Raw genomic sequence first — 14,582 nt, forward strand, 5'->3', positions numbered from 1 at the left:
CACAAGTGCAGTTACCTGAAATAGGACCAGGATGGCAAAAGCAGCACTTGCAGAGATGGATCAGAGCGTGCGAGACAGCAAAACAAATAGAGCTTATCTCATGGCTGCAGAAACATCGTACAAGCATTTGTCCCATGAGTATCATTATCACGTGGGTGACATAAAACTCACACACACACGCGCCTTCCACCTCTTAATTCAACCTTGAGTAAATTTGATCTAATTTTATCAAACAGCCAGGAACCAAATCATTTGAACTAACAGTCACACCACTCCCACGCTTCACCTTGATGGCTTGGAACAGCATTGTTGGATCAGTCAGTTACTACCAGGCCTTTCATTACTCAGGGGCCAATACACTGCATGAGGCAGAAGGAAGATACCCAGGGAGCTTCATGTTAGTGAAAACCCCACCTGCGCACTGGGCTATTCATGCTGTTGTTAGCAGTCTTGTCGCTATGAAGTTGTGCTCTGCACCCTAGTGGATAAATAGAGCAGCTGCTTATTTCAATGATGACCCGAGGAATAGGTGAAACTAAGAGAGACTCACAGTACTATCTGTTACACACAGCAGAAAATGAAATGTGCAGTAACAGAGATTATTTATTAGTTCAGAAAAGCAGCTACGCTCAGCTGTGGATATACGGCTAGATTGTGTCAAGGGTTTCTGGGGATAAATGGATCTTAAGGCCAGAAGACCATTCCAATCATCTTGTCTGGCCACCCACAGAACACAGGTCAGAGAATTTCACCTGGTGATTCCTGCATCCAGCCTACAGCTTCTGGCTGAGCTAGAGTGCGTCTTTTAGAAAGTCATCCAGCTCTTGACTTAAAGATGCCACATGATGGAGAATCCACCATATGTCCTAGATAAGTTGTTCCAATGACTAATTATCCTCAGGGTTTAAAAATGCTCCTTTTACAGGTCCCAATGCAGTAAGAAGCTCTGTGTGGCATAGGAGTCCATCAGCGTAATGGCCCTTGCAGGATTGGGCCCATACTTGGTTAGGTGGCCTGGTGTGATCATCAGAGCCTTGGAAATGTTTGGGGTAAATGGTAGGCGATCTTTGGGGCCCCCTAGCCTTACTCACCTTTGGAGCTCTGCAGTCCTCTTTCTGAGCTGCTGCTTGAATCGCAAGCATGGTGACTTTAGAATATCCAGCAAAGCGAGTACAAAGGAGAAAGGACGAGAGACGCTCATGCACTTTCATAGAATTAAATCTCATTAAGAAAGGGAATTGCAAACTGAAGCAACACACAAATTCTTCTATCGCAACTGGGCTTTTATTAAAACACTTTATTTAATATTTGAAATGCCAACAGAAGGAGAGAAGGTCAAGGTTTTCCTTGGTTCTTTTGGAAATGGCAAAGCCCATCCCACACATGGGAACACAGGATTTATAGGCTGCATTCAAGAGCCCAGGGAGAGACAAATAAAAATCCTTTGGTCAAGATGAGAAAATATAAAATCAACACCCTGGGCAGTTTAAATCCCAGGATTCCATCTACATATGGCCTGGGGGTGCTCTCCAGTGCAGTGCCTGGTTTAACGGGGAGATAAACTTCCATTCTTATGACAATGAAAGAGACCTGCCAACAACGACAGACCAAAATAAACTGCAGCTTTGACCCTTTTGAAACAAAAGCTCAGCTGCACCCTGTACAATCACGCTGCTTGATCGGAGAGCGTGCAGTCATTTCACCTCCAGTTCACTAGCTGCCAGGGCAAGGCAGGCTCAGGTCACAAGGGAACTTATGGCCATCTTGGATCAAGGCCCTAGTGGCATTTTGCTCACACTGCATCATGGAACCACCAGACCATTTGACACAGGGTTGTCCTTGTTGCTCAGCTGAGACCGCAGGACTAGAATAGCAGGGGGTGCTGCAGATCAGGACCGAGATCCATTCATAAAGCTGGTGGGGGGCTTCATTTTAGGGATGAGGTGCATTGGTAGGGGAGCCCCAGAATGGCAGAGCAGGGGAGGGCTGCAGTTCAGGATGGAGGTCTGTTAAGAGAGCTGTGTGAGAGCCCAGATTTGACCAGCAGGGGGTGCTGCTGCTCACAGGAGGGGTAAGCCGTGGGGTGGCCCAGGACTGGAAAGCTGTACGCCTGGCTCAGGCTTGAGAGAAGCGAGTGCCTCTGCTTTCGTTAGCCTTATACACAAACCTCCTTGGAAACCACCCCCAGAACACGGAATCCAGGAAGAGTTGGTCATCGGGCCACTTTCCCAGCAACGCCAGAGCCTCATTAGTCCTGAAGAGAATGCATTTCGAAGGGGCACCCTCACGCCGGCCCTCTCCCCCATTGGGACCCAACTCCCCTCACCCGAATCTGTGAATGCAGAGAGCCAGACGCAGCCAAGCAGCAATTATTCTGAACAGCAGGTGCCAGGCAGAGCAAACCCTGCTCCTCCGGGCCCTGCTGAGCTCTGACTGCACCTCTCTAATTTTACGAGGTGTTTGGCTACTTAAACGCCTCGTGCCCACGTCCTGGAAGTAAACGGTTGAAAGGTGTGTGAGGAGCTAGGAAAACCTCTCTCAAATGCCTGGCTTTATTCCCCGCAGCACGCGGCTGTGGGAGGAGGGGTCCTTCACCGCTCACAAAGACACTGTTCTAAAGCTGCCAGGCCATAAAGGTTGGCCAGCTCCTTGCCCTGCTGTAAGATGATCACCTCTCTGCATTGCTGGCTGGCTCTGGCCAGCTCCAGCAAGACACCCTGCAATGCCGTCAGGAGCTCAAAGTCCACCGAGACCGGGGTAGCTTGACCCAATAACCGCAAGAGGTCGTCTAGCCAATGTGACCGGAGGACCATTTGGGGCAGCCAGGGAAAGAGCGGTACGCAGCTGGCAAAGGCCTGCATCCCCAGGAACCACAGCTCACTGAGGTCTGCCCAGGCTGCCTCGTAGGCTGGTGACACAGCCATGGCCAAGCACTGGCTGGCGGGATCCACCTGGGCCACGTGGGCCTGAGAAAGGAAGCAGATAGCGGCTTCGAAGAAGTCCTTGGCTGGTGGTATTCCGTGGAGAGCTGAAAGAAATGGGAAATGAATTAATTCACTGGGCTGGCCTTGGCACGCTCCCAAGAGTCAGCTTGCTGCAGGGCTTTCTTCAGCAGGTGCACAATAGGTGATAGGGGAGTTCCTTACTCCACGTCTTTCCAGCCCCCCACAAGCGTACCACATGCTCTTGCTCCACAAGGTTTTGGTTTGTTCACTAAACACACCTTTCCAGTAACAGGGCTCCTGACCACAAACTGGGCAGGTCACCCCTGCTGTGCAATCTCCCCCGGTCCCAGTCCCGTCCCATTGACAACAAAAGTGCTCAGCTACGTCGCCAGGATTACTTCTTACCTGGAGAAACGTTAAGGATCCTGGCTATCATCAAGCCCAGTGTGGTAACGTTGGCTGCTAGAACAAGGCGGTCCCTCTGGGGAAGCAGAGCGGGGAGAGACTTCAGCAGCGCATCCATCAGGGAGGAAAAGCATCTGTCTTGCCTAGAGAAAACCAATGTGTGCTGAGTGGAGCTGGAAGCACCCAGAGGTGCCAGGCTTAACCCCATGGCAGGGAAGCAACACTGTCACAGTGGGAAAGTCCCAATCCTAAACCCTGGAGTCCTGGGCAAACTGGATGCACATTTTACAGCAAAGCTGGAGTGAGCGAGTGGCTGTAATCAGGACCCCAGAGCATGGTGACAACTCTAGTTCTTCTCTCGGTGATGTCCCAAATGATCACACTCCTGTTACAGAAGAGGCAATTTCTCTCCATCCTGGCACCACAAACTGCACCTGGGACCCGAAGTGCCATCAGAGCTCTTTCTGCCTCAGCAACGCCCTGATCATTCTCTCAGTGATGTGTAAGGAAGAACTGACTCTGGCTTGGTCCCAGTGGCTGGGTCTGGTCTACAGGGGTAACACGAAACCACGCCTGTTTGTCTCAGCAGAGGTGCCGGACCTGATTCAGACATGCAGGGATTAGAAACCTGAGTAATGAGGCACCCTTCTAAAAAATCCCTTTGGGATCAGATCTGCACTTTGAGGACCCAACTCCTTGCACAGAAGGGCTGGATTCAGTTTTCTCTAATGCAGCTCAAAGCACTGGGCAGTGTCACTCTAGAGCAGCCTAAGGGAAATCCTAGCTCTGCCAACATGCCTCCAGTCTGCCCTGAGAGTGTCTAGGCTGAGAGGGAAGTTCAGTGCCATGGCACATGCAGTTCTGGCCTCTCTTCTGAGCCTGCCAGTGGGGAGCCAATTAGTGACATGCTGGGAACTAGCCTGAAACCCAACAAACTCCTCTCTCCTACCACCTTCTTTATTCTTACTGAAGATCTTAAAACAAGTGCCTTCCTGCAGTTCCGGGTTTGTTACCTGACCAAGTCTGGGGCAGTCACCACAAGGTTAAGGAAAACTCCACAGGTGGTTTGCAAACTGATATCTATGCTGTTTGGAGGAGCAGAGATCTGGGGGTTAGAGGCCAACAACTCCCACTGGTGCAGGAAATATTGACACAGCAATGCTGGAGCCCCCTCTGAGATAAGGATTTCCCGAGGTCGGTCCTCTGCCGTCAAATGGCACAAGCCAGGTAGCAGAAATCTGCAGAGGGGATGGGATGGGAAATACAGTAAAGGAGATGCAGTTAGCTGGTTGCAGGCTGACATTTCAATCCGTTAAAAACAAAATGAATGCATGGGAGCATGGAACATAGGAATTGTCAGACTGGATCAACCCACAGACTATCTAGTCCACTGTCCTGTCTCCAATCGGATGCTTCAGAATAACAGGCAAGAAACCTCAGAGCAGGCAGATGTGGGAAATCTGCTCCCAGGAAGGTCTCACCCTAACTCCTAATAGCTAAGATCTGATGCAGGAGGTTCTGTAACCCTTCCAGAACTCTTTGCTGCACTAACTGTTGCAACTCTGGCTTGTCTCATTATCGCCATAATCAATCCCTCCCGGAATCTTACAAAGGGAGTTCCAACTGCCTCTTGAACAGCAAACGAGAAATCCATATATACCGCTGAACAATAGTCAAGCTGTGAAACACAAGGCTAGAAGCCTGGTGTGTGAGCTGCACTGCCAGCCAGGAGACCAAGGTTCAATTCCCTGTCCTGGCTCCTAGCAATCGCAGACTGGCTGGAAATACTGTCGAGTTTACAGCATTGTGCCAGAACACAGCAGAAGATCCCCATCCCTGTGTGCTAGGTGAGCTCCTAGTGCTAGGATCACACCAGCAGAATTATTCAGCTCAGAAAGAAAAGGTGCTTTGAGGCTACAGTGGCATGTTCTGTACAAACCCTATGATCGAAAGACGGGGGTTAACAAGAGTGAAAAATACAAAATCAGATCGGCCCCCTATACTGCGAACACAGGGACATTTGAAATGAATGGCTGGTAAGTTTAGAACAAAAGGAATGCTACTTCCCACTGAATGCAGTCAACCCGTGGAACTCTATGTTGCAGGAGGGGACGAAATAAAATTTTGTGGCAGGACTCCTAAAAACATATGAATAATGAACTACTGCAGTTCTGCTAAGACAAGAAGTGCCAGCTCTCATGTTCCAAGACATTGGCTATTGCCATGAGGCTCAAGAAGGGATTTCTCCAGCCACCTCATGCAAAGTTGCTCAAGTACGTAGATGTATTATGGGTTTTTTCCTTCCTCTGAGACATCAGCTGTGGACTGCTATTGGAAGCAGGATACAGACTTGATGGCCCCACAGTCTGATATGATCTATGTTTCTGTGCCAAGATGTCGGAGCAGCATAATTGTGTCTATCCTATGCTTGAGATACTCACCTTAGAGCATCTCTGGGCCACTCGGAGCCCTGAGGGCTGCCTGGTCCAGACAGCTCCGCCGCATGCTGGGACGCGCTCCTGGCTTTGTCCCCCTCTTGGAAAAGTGCCTTTGCATAATGAATGAGGAAAGGCAGGAGGTCGCAGATTTCCTGCTTGAGGGAGGAGGTCTCTTCAGCCAGCCAGGCACTGAGGATTCGAACAGAGGCAAATATGAAAGGATCCTTCAACTTCTGCTTTCCCACCTGCCCAGGGAACAAACCAGGCATGAGATGATGCAGCAGAGGAGAGCTCTGCGAGCAGAGGCTTTTTCCCATTTCAGCCTCCCCAGTGAGGTGAGGCCAAAGGCAGGAATCCCTGGATGGCCCTTCCCCTCGGTGCTGAGCAATTCGTAAAGGACAGGAAAAGCTGGGCTCTGCACCTCACTGCAGTGAGGTAAACTGATAAACACATTTCTGTTGTGATATACTTCCTTTCAGCTTTAAGTCTTGACACTCCCCCGAAAGCTAAGTGAACGGAGCCACCTTTCCCTTCAGCTACACGGGGAATGAAAATTACACTGGTCCTAGGTCCAGGACTTGCTGTATTCAGTCCTGGACCAGAGCTGAGTCAGCAAGGCTAGGCCAATGCACCAGGGACAGGTTTACAACCTCCTGGGGTTTCTGATGCTAGAAAGCATTGATTCCTGATTCTGGTTGGTCTCTAGATAGCAGCTGCCAAATATCTTTTTTCTTTGCAGGGAACACGGTGTCACCAACATGAGGATAATCACAGTGTTCACGATTCTGAATGTCTCGTGATTGGTCAGATCTGAAAAATCTTTGAGAAGACCAGTACAGATGTTTTTGGAATCAGCGAGAACTATTCCAAGTGTCTGGTGATGGGAACAAGGAGCAGAAAGGAACACTTGGGGAGGGGAGAGTGTCAGTCTGGGGCTATAGCTTTTAAATGACACAGAAGAAAACAAAAACAGAGAGGCCAAAGCAAACTCTCCCTGATTTCCATGGATGCAGGCATAGGCCTATGTGCATTTGGGATCTCCCAAAACCCAGCAACAGAGAGATCTCCCAGTGACTGCTCTCAGAAGGCCGGCATCACACCAGGGAGGGGGGCTATTTCCAGTCATAGCTTTACCTGTCTCAAGTAGTATATTACAGCCCCAAACGCCTCCTCCATTATCCTCACGAGTTGCATTTTCTGCGCCTCCTTCAGCCGTGGTTTCTCTTCTTTCATGCACTCCAGGATCCCCAGCTCAATAAGGGTGTAACAGCCTGTTACTACCTCCTGCTTCCCATCCACGTCTGCTGGGTCCAGCTCCTCCAGGGACAGACGGACCTCCACACAAGCCAGGTTCACCAGCAGGGCCAGGAACTTGCTCCCGGCCCTCTCCGTTGGGATCCATTCTGAGCCACAGGCCTGTGTGAGGCAGGCAGCAAGCTTCAGTGCAGGGTCACGCTGGGACTGGCTCAGTTTGCTGCTCAGGATGCTAACCAGGCCTCTGTAAAGGTTGCAGAGGCACTCAGAAAGTTGTTGGTCCCGGGTGAGCAGCAGCGATGGAGATAAAAAGTGAGGCAGAACATCACACAGCTGGAATTTGGTCATGTCTTCAGCCTGGTGGAATTCCTCACTGAGCCTGCTCAGCACAGCCCTAAGATCAGGGGTGGCTCTCTGCCAGCACTTAGTCTCTGCTGTGGCTAGAAGCCCCATGAGCAGCTCAAGGGCGCGGTCACAGCCGTAACTGCGATTCACATAGGCCTGGCACAGAGCTGACACGGTTCCCTGGGACACCAACTCTTTGGGGCCCCTGGGAGTGCCCATGACTGCGCCCAGACACTGGTAAACATCATCGATCATGGAGCTGGTGGACATATCATCTGGATCAGATGGAGAAGCCAGGATGTTGTTAAAGGTCGGGATTTTGTTAAGGATCTGGGAATGGCTGGCTAACTCCGGATCAGTGCAGAAACATGCCAGGAGGGTGAGGCCAAGTGCTCGGAACATGTGCTCTGGACAGCCAGTTGGGGACTCCCTGGAAGCAAGAAGCCGGTTTGGGAACGTGAATCCAACTGCATCAAAGATCCGACGACGGGTTCTGGAGTCAACGTCTCCTGCTCTGACCGCTTTGGTCACCTGCCAGACAAACCAAGGATCAGTGAGGAGCACAAACACATGGACAGAGGCCTTGCTAGAGGGTCTTTACAGGGCTGAGTAGTTCAAAAAGAGGCCAGAGGAACTCATTCATTTATACAGCGAAGTGGACCCCCAGCCATCCAGCGGCCCCCAGATCTGCATAGCAGCCTGGGCACCTGGACAAAAGGTACAGCTGTGAACCTCAGAGTGCTCGCTAACACCAATTAACTCTCACAACAACCCCATGGAGATGTGTTTTACCCCCATTTTACAAACAGGAAGGCCTAGGCATAGAGATTTGGAGGAAGTTGCCCAAAGTCTCATCGCATGTCAGTGGCAGAACTGGAAACAGAACCCAGGAATCCGTACTTCCCCCTGCACTAACAATTCTCCCTTCCGGGACAGCTAACCGATGGTGGCTGTTCCTATGTTTGTTTCTGAAGTGGTCGCACTCTATTGTGCCAGCTGAAAATGGATTCTTACCAAGAGCAGGGCTGCAAACTGCTCACTGTCATGTTTTGCATCTCTGAGCACACTAAGGCACCGCTCCAGCATTGCATTCCTTGTGCTTTCACTGGCCTCGGGAGTAGCTCCTGAATGGGAAGTCATGATGCTAAGTCTACCTGTGAACAAAGAAAGGCAGCGTTTACCAAACCAGCAAGCACTGGGATGCGGTGGGGCTGCCAGTTCCAATGGAGAAATCAGGTATGATGAAGAAATGCTCTAACTGAGAAGAAGAGTCAGAGGGGAATGTGACAGAGATGTTTAAGATCATTGAGAACTAATCAGAGCCCTGTCATTACCCTGCCCCATAGTCAGAGAACAAGGATTAAATTAATCACAAGAAAATCTAAAAGAAAAGAAAAACGTTCCTGCCTATGTGCTCAGCCTATAGAATTCCCCACTGCAGATGGTCAGCATCTCAAATACAGTGGCTGGATTTTAAAAGGAGCTGGGTTATTTTATGGATCATAATAAAATCTGTAGTCATGTAAGCTACCATAAGGGTAATCAAACATCAGGCTTCAGGGCATAAACGGATGAATGTAGGAATCAGGAAGGAATCTGCAGCATGGTAAAGTTGGCCAGGTTTTATGGTTGTTGCTTTGTGCATTTATATTTGAAGTATCAAATATTGATCACTGCCGGATCAATGGACTGATTTGGACTACATGGTCTATTCTTATTTAAATGAAGAGAGAAGAAATTATTAAAAACCATTTCAATCTAAGGGATGCCAACTTTTGCTCATTTAGAGCCACATTTATTTCTAGCTTAAACTTTGGGGTCGCGCCTTTCTCAAATGCGTATTCCACACAGGCTGCTGGCAGTTTTCTTTTGTTTGGATAATTACATAGCAGAAAGCTTCCTTAATTATAACTACGTATTCGTGTGGCTGGGCTCAGAATCTGTCATCAGCATTTCCATTACAAACCACAGTTTCAGAGAAGTTTATTACTCCGCTATAAACATTTGTTCCAGGCTCATACATGGTACAGTACGTCCAAACCCACACGTGAAAAAAATTTTTAAACCAAATTTGGTTTAAAGTGTTGAGGCTATTAGACAAATAGAAAACAGGAGTGTGGATATTTTGTAGGCGTGCTGCTACTGCTCAACAACAAACTTTGTGTTTTCACAAGGATATTTTGCAGAGTTGGATTCTTTTGGGCATTTCACATCAAAACAGCCACAATATTTGGGGGATGAAATCTGTGACTGTACCCTAGTCACTCTGCATAAAGCTTTTTGAATAGCCATTTGGTATTATGGTGCCACAATATGTAAATACAGCACGTACTAACATGAATGTGTATTTGCATATTACAAACGTGCTTCCTGAGTCATAAATCTGCCTATTAGGCTACATGAAAGAGTCCTGAAACTACCTATTAGAGGAAGCCCGACTAAATTAAAACGTGTGGATGGGGAGAGTGTGTTAGTTTTAGCAGGTTTCAGAGGAGCAGCCGTGTTAGTCTGTATCCGCAAAAAGAAAAGGAGTACTTGTGGCACCTTAGAGACTAACCAATTTATTTGAGCATAAACTTTCGCGAGCTACAGCTCACTTCACCGGATGCATACTGTGGGTTTTTATGCGTCGCCAAGCGGCGGCGTTTCCCAGGGCCCTGTTAATGGGCTTCTGGGAGTCAGTCGCCCTGTTAAGACGGGGGCATGACCCCCCACAAAAAAACTTTAGGGGTGGGTAGAAACAGTGACCAAGCCTGACTGTGTGGTGAGATGGGCTCCTGTCCCTGGGGGTATCCTGCCTGCCCTCCTCCCCCCGAACACATCCTCCCCCGCCCCCGACGTGCCCTTCAACTCGCCACATACCATGCCCCCCCCCCGGCCATTGCCCCCTATGGAACCCTGGTCGGGCAGCCCCCCCCGACCCCCAGGCCATTGCCCCCCATGGAACCCTGGTCGGGCAGCCCCCCCCGACCCCCAGGCCATTGCCCCCCATGGAACCCTGGTCGGGCAGCCCCCCCCGACCCCCAGGCCATTGCCCCCCATGGAACCCTGGTCGGGCAGCCCCCCCCGACCCCCAGGCCATTGCCCCCCATGGAACCCTGGTCGGGCAGCCCCCCCCGACCCCCAGGCCATTGCCCCCCATGGAACCCTGGTCGGGCAGCCCCCCCCGGCCCCCTAGGCCATTGCCCCCCATGGAACCCTGGTCGGGCAGCCCCCCCAGGCCATTGCCCCCCATGGAGCCCTGGTCGGGCAGCCCCCCTCCTAGGGGATCTGGTCTCAGAGGGGGCTGACACAGAGGCTCCCTCCACCCCCCGCAAAGTTCCCCTCATTCACAGCTATGAGAGCCTGAACATGCTGCCCTCACGTCAGCCGCCGGCCCCCAGGGTCCTCACCTCACACCCTTCAGCCTCTCCTCCCAGCCAGTCAGCGAGCCCCACGCCCCCGCTCCAGCCAATCGCGTGCCGGATTGTTAGGCAGCGGGTGATGCCGCCGCCGCCATGCCGGAAATGGGCAACGTCCGGCGGCAGGACTTCCTCGCGGCTCTCCGCAGGCCCGATGATCCCGCGAGCCCCTTCCCGACCCGGACGGCTCCTGGGGGCAGACGCGGCCAGGCCCCGCTAGATACACAGAAACCACCGCTCTCCGGCGCAGCCGCCTCTGTTTCCGCTTCCGGGTGCCGGGGGGGGGGGAAATGTGAGGTTGTGTTTCCGGGTCAGAGGTGAACGGGTGCCGCCCCCAGCCTGGCGCTGAGTGAAGCCGAGAGAAGGAGCCTCCGAGCCGGCGCACGCCCAGGGCCGGCTCCTCGGGGACTTCCCCTCACTGCGGGGGCAGACCCGGCCCCATGGAAGCGGGGGAGGAGGCTGCGCGCCCCCCCGGCGAGAGGCGCTGGAGGCCTGAGCCCCCCCTGCCCTGCGGGGAGCGGCGCGGGTGAGGTCGCGGGGGCCGCGGCGGGGGGCGCTCTCGGAGCCCCGCGCGACACCCCCGGGCCCCAGCGAGAGCGCAGCCCCCCGGTCATGTGCCCGTGGTAGGTACCCGCTTGTTTGGCGAGCCGCGTGCTCGGCGCTGCGCAGAGCCAGTGGCCGGGAGTTCCGCAGGCAGCGGCTGCTGGGCTCCCTCCGCTCCGGCACCGCTGCGCTCCCGCCCCCGGCCGGCACGGGTGGGCTGGGGGCCGTTGGCGCTTGAGCGTGGGGGAAGCCCTGCTGGACCCGGGTTAGCAACCTCCAAGCGGCTCGGGGGCTTCTTGTAATGGGAGCCTCGGCCCCGGAGCCCGAGCCGGGTCTGGGCTGCCTGTGGTGCTCGCCCCGCGTCTCTGCTGCCCGTCGTAACGCTGACTTAAAAAAAAAAATAATAAATCGTGTTCTTCAAAATAAAACGGTTAAAGGGATGTGCCGGAGATGGACTCTTTCCAGGGAACAGCAATAGCGTCTCTGTCAACTGATCAGCTCCCCCTGACTCTCATTTGACTCCCCGTTTTTTCCCAGGAAATTACTTTCTCCTGTGCAAAGCCAGTCTGGCTTTTGCACTGGGAAGAATAAGGTATGCTATCTAGAGCTGCATGCAGGGAAGAGGGGGAAAGAGAGCAAACATTTGTTTCTCTTCTCAGTTTGGAGTGGGGCAGGGAAGCAAGTGAGATAATTTCAGGCTTATTTGGAGGAGTGTGCTATTTTATTCAATGTGTGTGTTACTTTATTTTGTACAGCAACTTTAGGATGTGGTGTTCCTAAATTGTATACGATTGCATAATAGAAGGAAAAAAGAAATCAAGAGACATAGTAGTGGAATAAAAACTTTGTCAGATGAAAGTAGACACTGTAGGTATTTTCATTATTAAACTCAGTGTCTGTGTTTACCAGTGTGACTGCCCAGCCAAAGCTCACCTTATAATGTTTTGTAAAGGGTTTTGTTTTATTTTATGCTCCTCTTTCATCTGTTAAGGATAAGTTGCAGTCTTATGTCTCCCTGAAACATAAAATTTTAAATACGTATGCAAGGCAATATATATGATTACAAGCAAAATATATACTTTAAAAGGTCATCTATTCAGTAGGTTTACTACGTTGTCTGAGTTGTAAGTTTAAAAAAAAAAGTCTTGATTACTCAAATTGAATGTCTCATTTCACAGCTGTTAAGGTGCTGATCAAACACAGTTTATCGCTGTGTACACCAACAGACTTCTGCATAGCTGGCAGACCAGACTATGATAGGTCTTCATCGATCTAAAGACGTTTTAAGTAAACATTGTCCTGTGATCCATGCAGAAAGCTACAGCCGCAGACATGGAATTTTTGTTTTTGGGTGTGCTTGTAACACGCAGGACAGAAGTATTGCAAACTTTCTTAGCTTTCTGTTGGTTAAATCCTCCCCTCCAACTCCTTTTCCCATTTGTTACCTTGTGAAATTTTCTTGTTGTCATAAACTATGTTGGCATCAACAAGAATTATCTACTGTCTATATTCTTGTCTACTGCTGTTGGCCAAAATTCTCTCCCTAATTCTATGGAAATTTCCTTAAGAATAAACTGATACTCAACTCTATAATAATAATGATAATACTGCTGAATCTCATCTGAGGAACTTGAGGTGGCTTACAGACATAAACTACGTAAGCATCACAATGCCCACATTCTGCCTTGTAAGGTTGCTATTTGATATTATATTTTAGATGGTTAACTTTTTGTGTCATTCACATTTCTGAGCAATACATCTGATAGCTCCTTCCACTGACTGGGCTTTGGTAACATATGATGTTATGAAAGGACTTGAGTGACAGATCTCTTCAGAGCTAGTTAATGTTACATCTGGACTCTTATTCTCAGTCTGAGAATGCGACTAGTCAGGGATTGGAAGGAAAACTGATTAAACTCCAGTTATAACTTATTTTTTGTTTTTGATGCTGCCCTCAATCTTGGCACAGGTGAGACCTGGAAATTCAAAAAGATTGAACTTCTGGTTTGACCATTAGTGCCATCATCAGTGTCCTTAGAAGCAAAATTGGCTTTTAATTGGTTGTTTTGTCAATGCTGCTGAACCTTTGTCTTTGTTTCTGGCTGGTACCAGCCTGCACAAATAGCCAAGTGAGGACATTTTCTGCTGCCTGCCTAGCAGATGTGCTGGGCTTATTGGTGTTTGTCTTATCCAAGCAGCACTGGCTGGTTGTCAGCTGAGTGTTGTAGATTTGAAAGGGAAGTTTCCAGAGTGCGCACACAGAATCAAATGGATTATAATGATGCTATTGGGGATTTTGTTTTTTATGCTTCAAAGATGCAAGTGGTGGTGTCTAAAGGAATTGTGAAGGAAAAACAAATATCCTGACTTACTGCAGTACAAACACAGGAAATGGTGAAGATCTTTTCTGCTACTGTTGGTTTCATTTCAAATTTCTCATAATACTGGTAATTAGTTCTCTGTTGTTGGTCTGAGTCATGATAGATCAGATTGAACACTCCTTTCCCCCCCCAATTTCTTCAGTCCTTTCACCTTGTCAGCTTCATGAAGAACCACCTATAAATTGTTTGCTGCATGATTTCTCTTTCTTGTGTGTTTATAGAGCCCTGGTTCTGCCTACGAAGGCCATGGAGAAGAGGTTGGAAGCCAAGTTCAGCATTAGCTTCTGGATTTTATCAGGACGTTGCCTGGGAAGTTTTCACCTGTTCTACATGTGTGCCTGCCTCTGTGCCCTTTCTTCATCTACAGGTGACTATTCAGTTCTCTCTCTCAGCTATTTCTGTGCCTTAGTCTAGATTTAGCCCCTTGATTCATTTTAAATGTTTGAAGGGTGGGGTGTGTGAAATCTGTTAATTACCAGGCAGGCATCCTAGCTAGTGAAATAGCCAAAACAAAACCCAACCCACACGTAAGTACCTGTGAGGAAGGGGGGTTAACCACGTGTCTCCATAGCAAAGTATGCCTCTAAGCTGTTAGAAAGAGAGGCTGACCAACACATTTTGTAGTAAAATGGTGATTTTACTACCCCTTTCTACAGCACTACTTTACTCCTCTAAGGGCTTGTCTGCAGTTAAAACACTACAGCAAAACAGCTGATCCACTGCAGGTGTGCCAATGCAGAACTTCAGTGTAGACGCTACCTATACCGACTGGAAGAGTTCTCCCTTTTGGCGTAGGTAATCCACCTCCCCAGAATGCGGTAGCTAGGTTGACAGGAAGAATTCTTCCATTGACTAGCACTGTCTACATGG

The 14,582-nt window shown here is 49.9% G+C and overlaps 2 protein-coding genes across 4 annotated transcripts in view; one reads left to right on the plus strand and one right to left on the minus strand.

The window, feature by feature from the left end:
• Positions 1-1,282: 1,282 nt before the first annotated feature.
• On the minus strand, positions 1,283-11,062 carry NCDN (neurochondrin). 2 transcript variants are annotated; one of them, XM_048825471.2, is made up of 7 exons: positions 10,780-11,062; positions 8,402-8,541; positions 6,923-7,918; positions 5,792-6,033; positions 4,364-4,588; positions 3,351-3,493; positions 1,283-3,028 (listed from the first exon to the last, which is right to left on the minus strand). In XM_048825471.2, exons 2-7 carry the CDS (start codon positions 8,525-8,527, stop codon positions 2,592-2,594), a joined length of 2,169 nt encoding a protein of 722 aa, XP_048681428.2. In that variant the 5' UTR covers positions 8,528-8,541; positions 10,780-11,062; the 3' UTR covers positions 1,283-2,591. The 2 variants fall into 2 exon arrangements, with proteins under 2 accessions (XP_048681428.2, XP_048681429.2); XM_048825472.2 differs by lacking the exon at positions 4,364-4,588.
• Positions 11,063-11,276: 214 nt separating this feature from the next.
• The window catches only part of KIAA0319L (KIAA0319 like), a 50,572-nt gene continuing 47,266 nt past the window's right edge, over positions 11,277-14,582 (plus strand). The window contains exons 1-2 of one of the 2 annotated variants that reach the window (XM_048825467.2): positions 11,277-11,411; positions 13,934-14,079. In XM_048825467.2, the coding sequence (XP_048681424.1) occupies positions 13,959-14,079 (121 nt within the window). In that variant the 5' untranslated portion in view covers positions 11,277-11,411; positions 13,934-13,958. Of the gene's footprint in view, positions 11,412-13,933; positions 14,080-14,582 lie in introns of those variants that run through there. The other variant, XM_048825470.2, reaches the window with a different exon arrangement.

This window comes from Caretta caretta, chromosome 19 (genome assembly GCF_965140235.1).
Source record: "Caretta caretta isolate rCarCar2 chromosome 19, rCarCar1.hap1, whole genome shotgun sequence".
In the NCBI taxonomy this organism is placed as follows: domain Eukaryota; kingdom Metazoa; phylum Chordata; order Testudines; family Cheloniidae; genus Caretta; species Caretta caretta.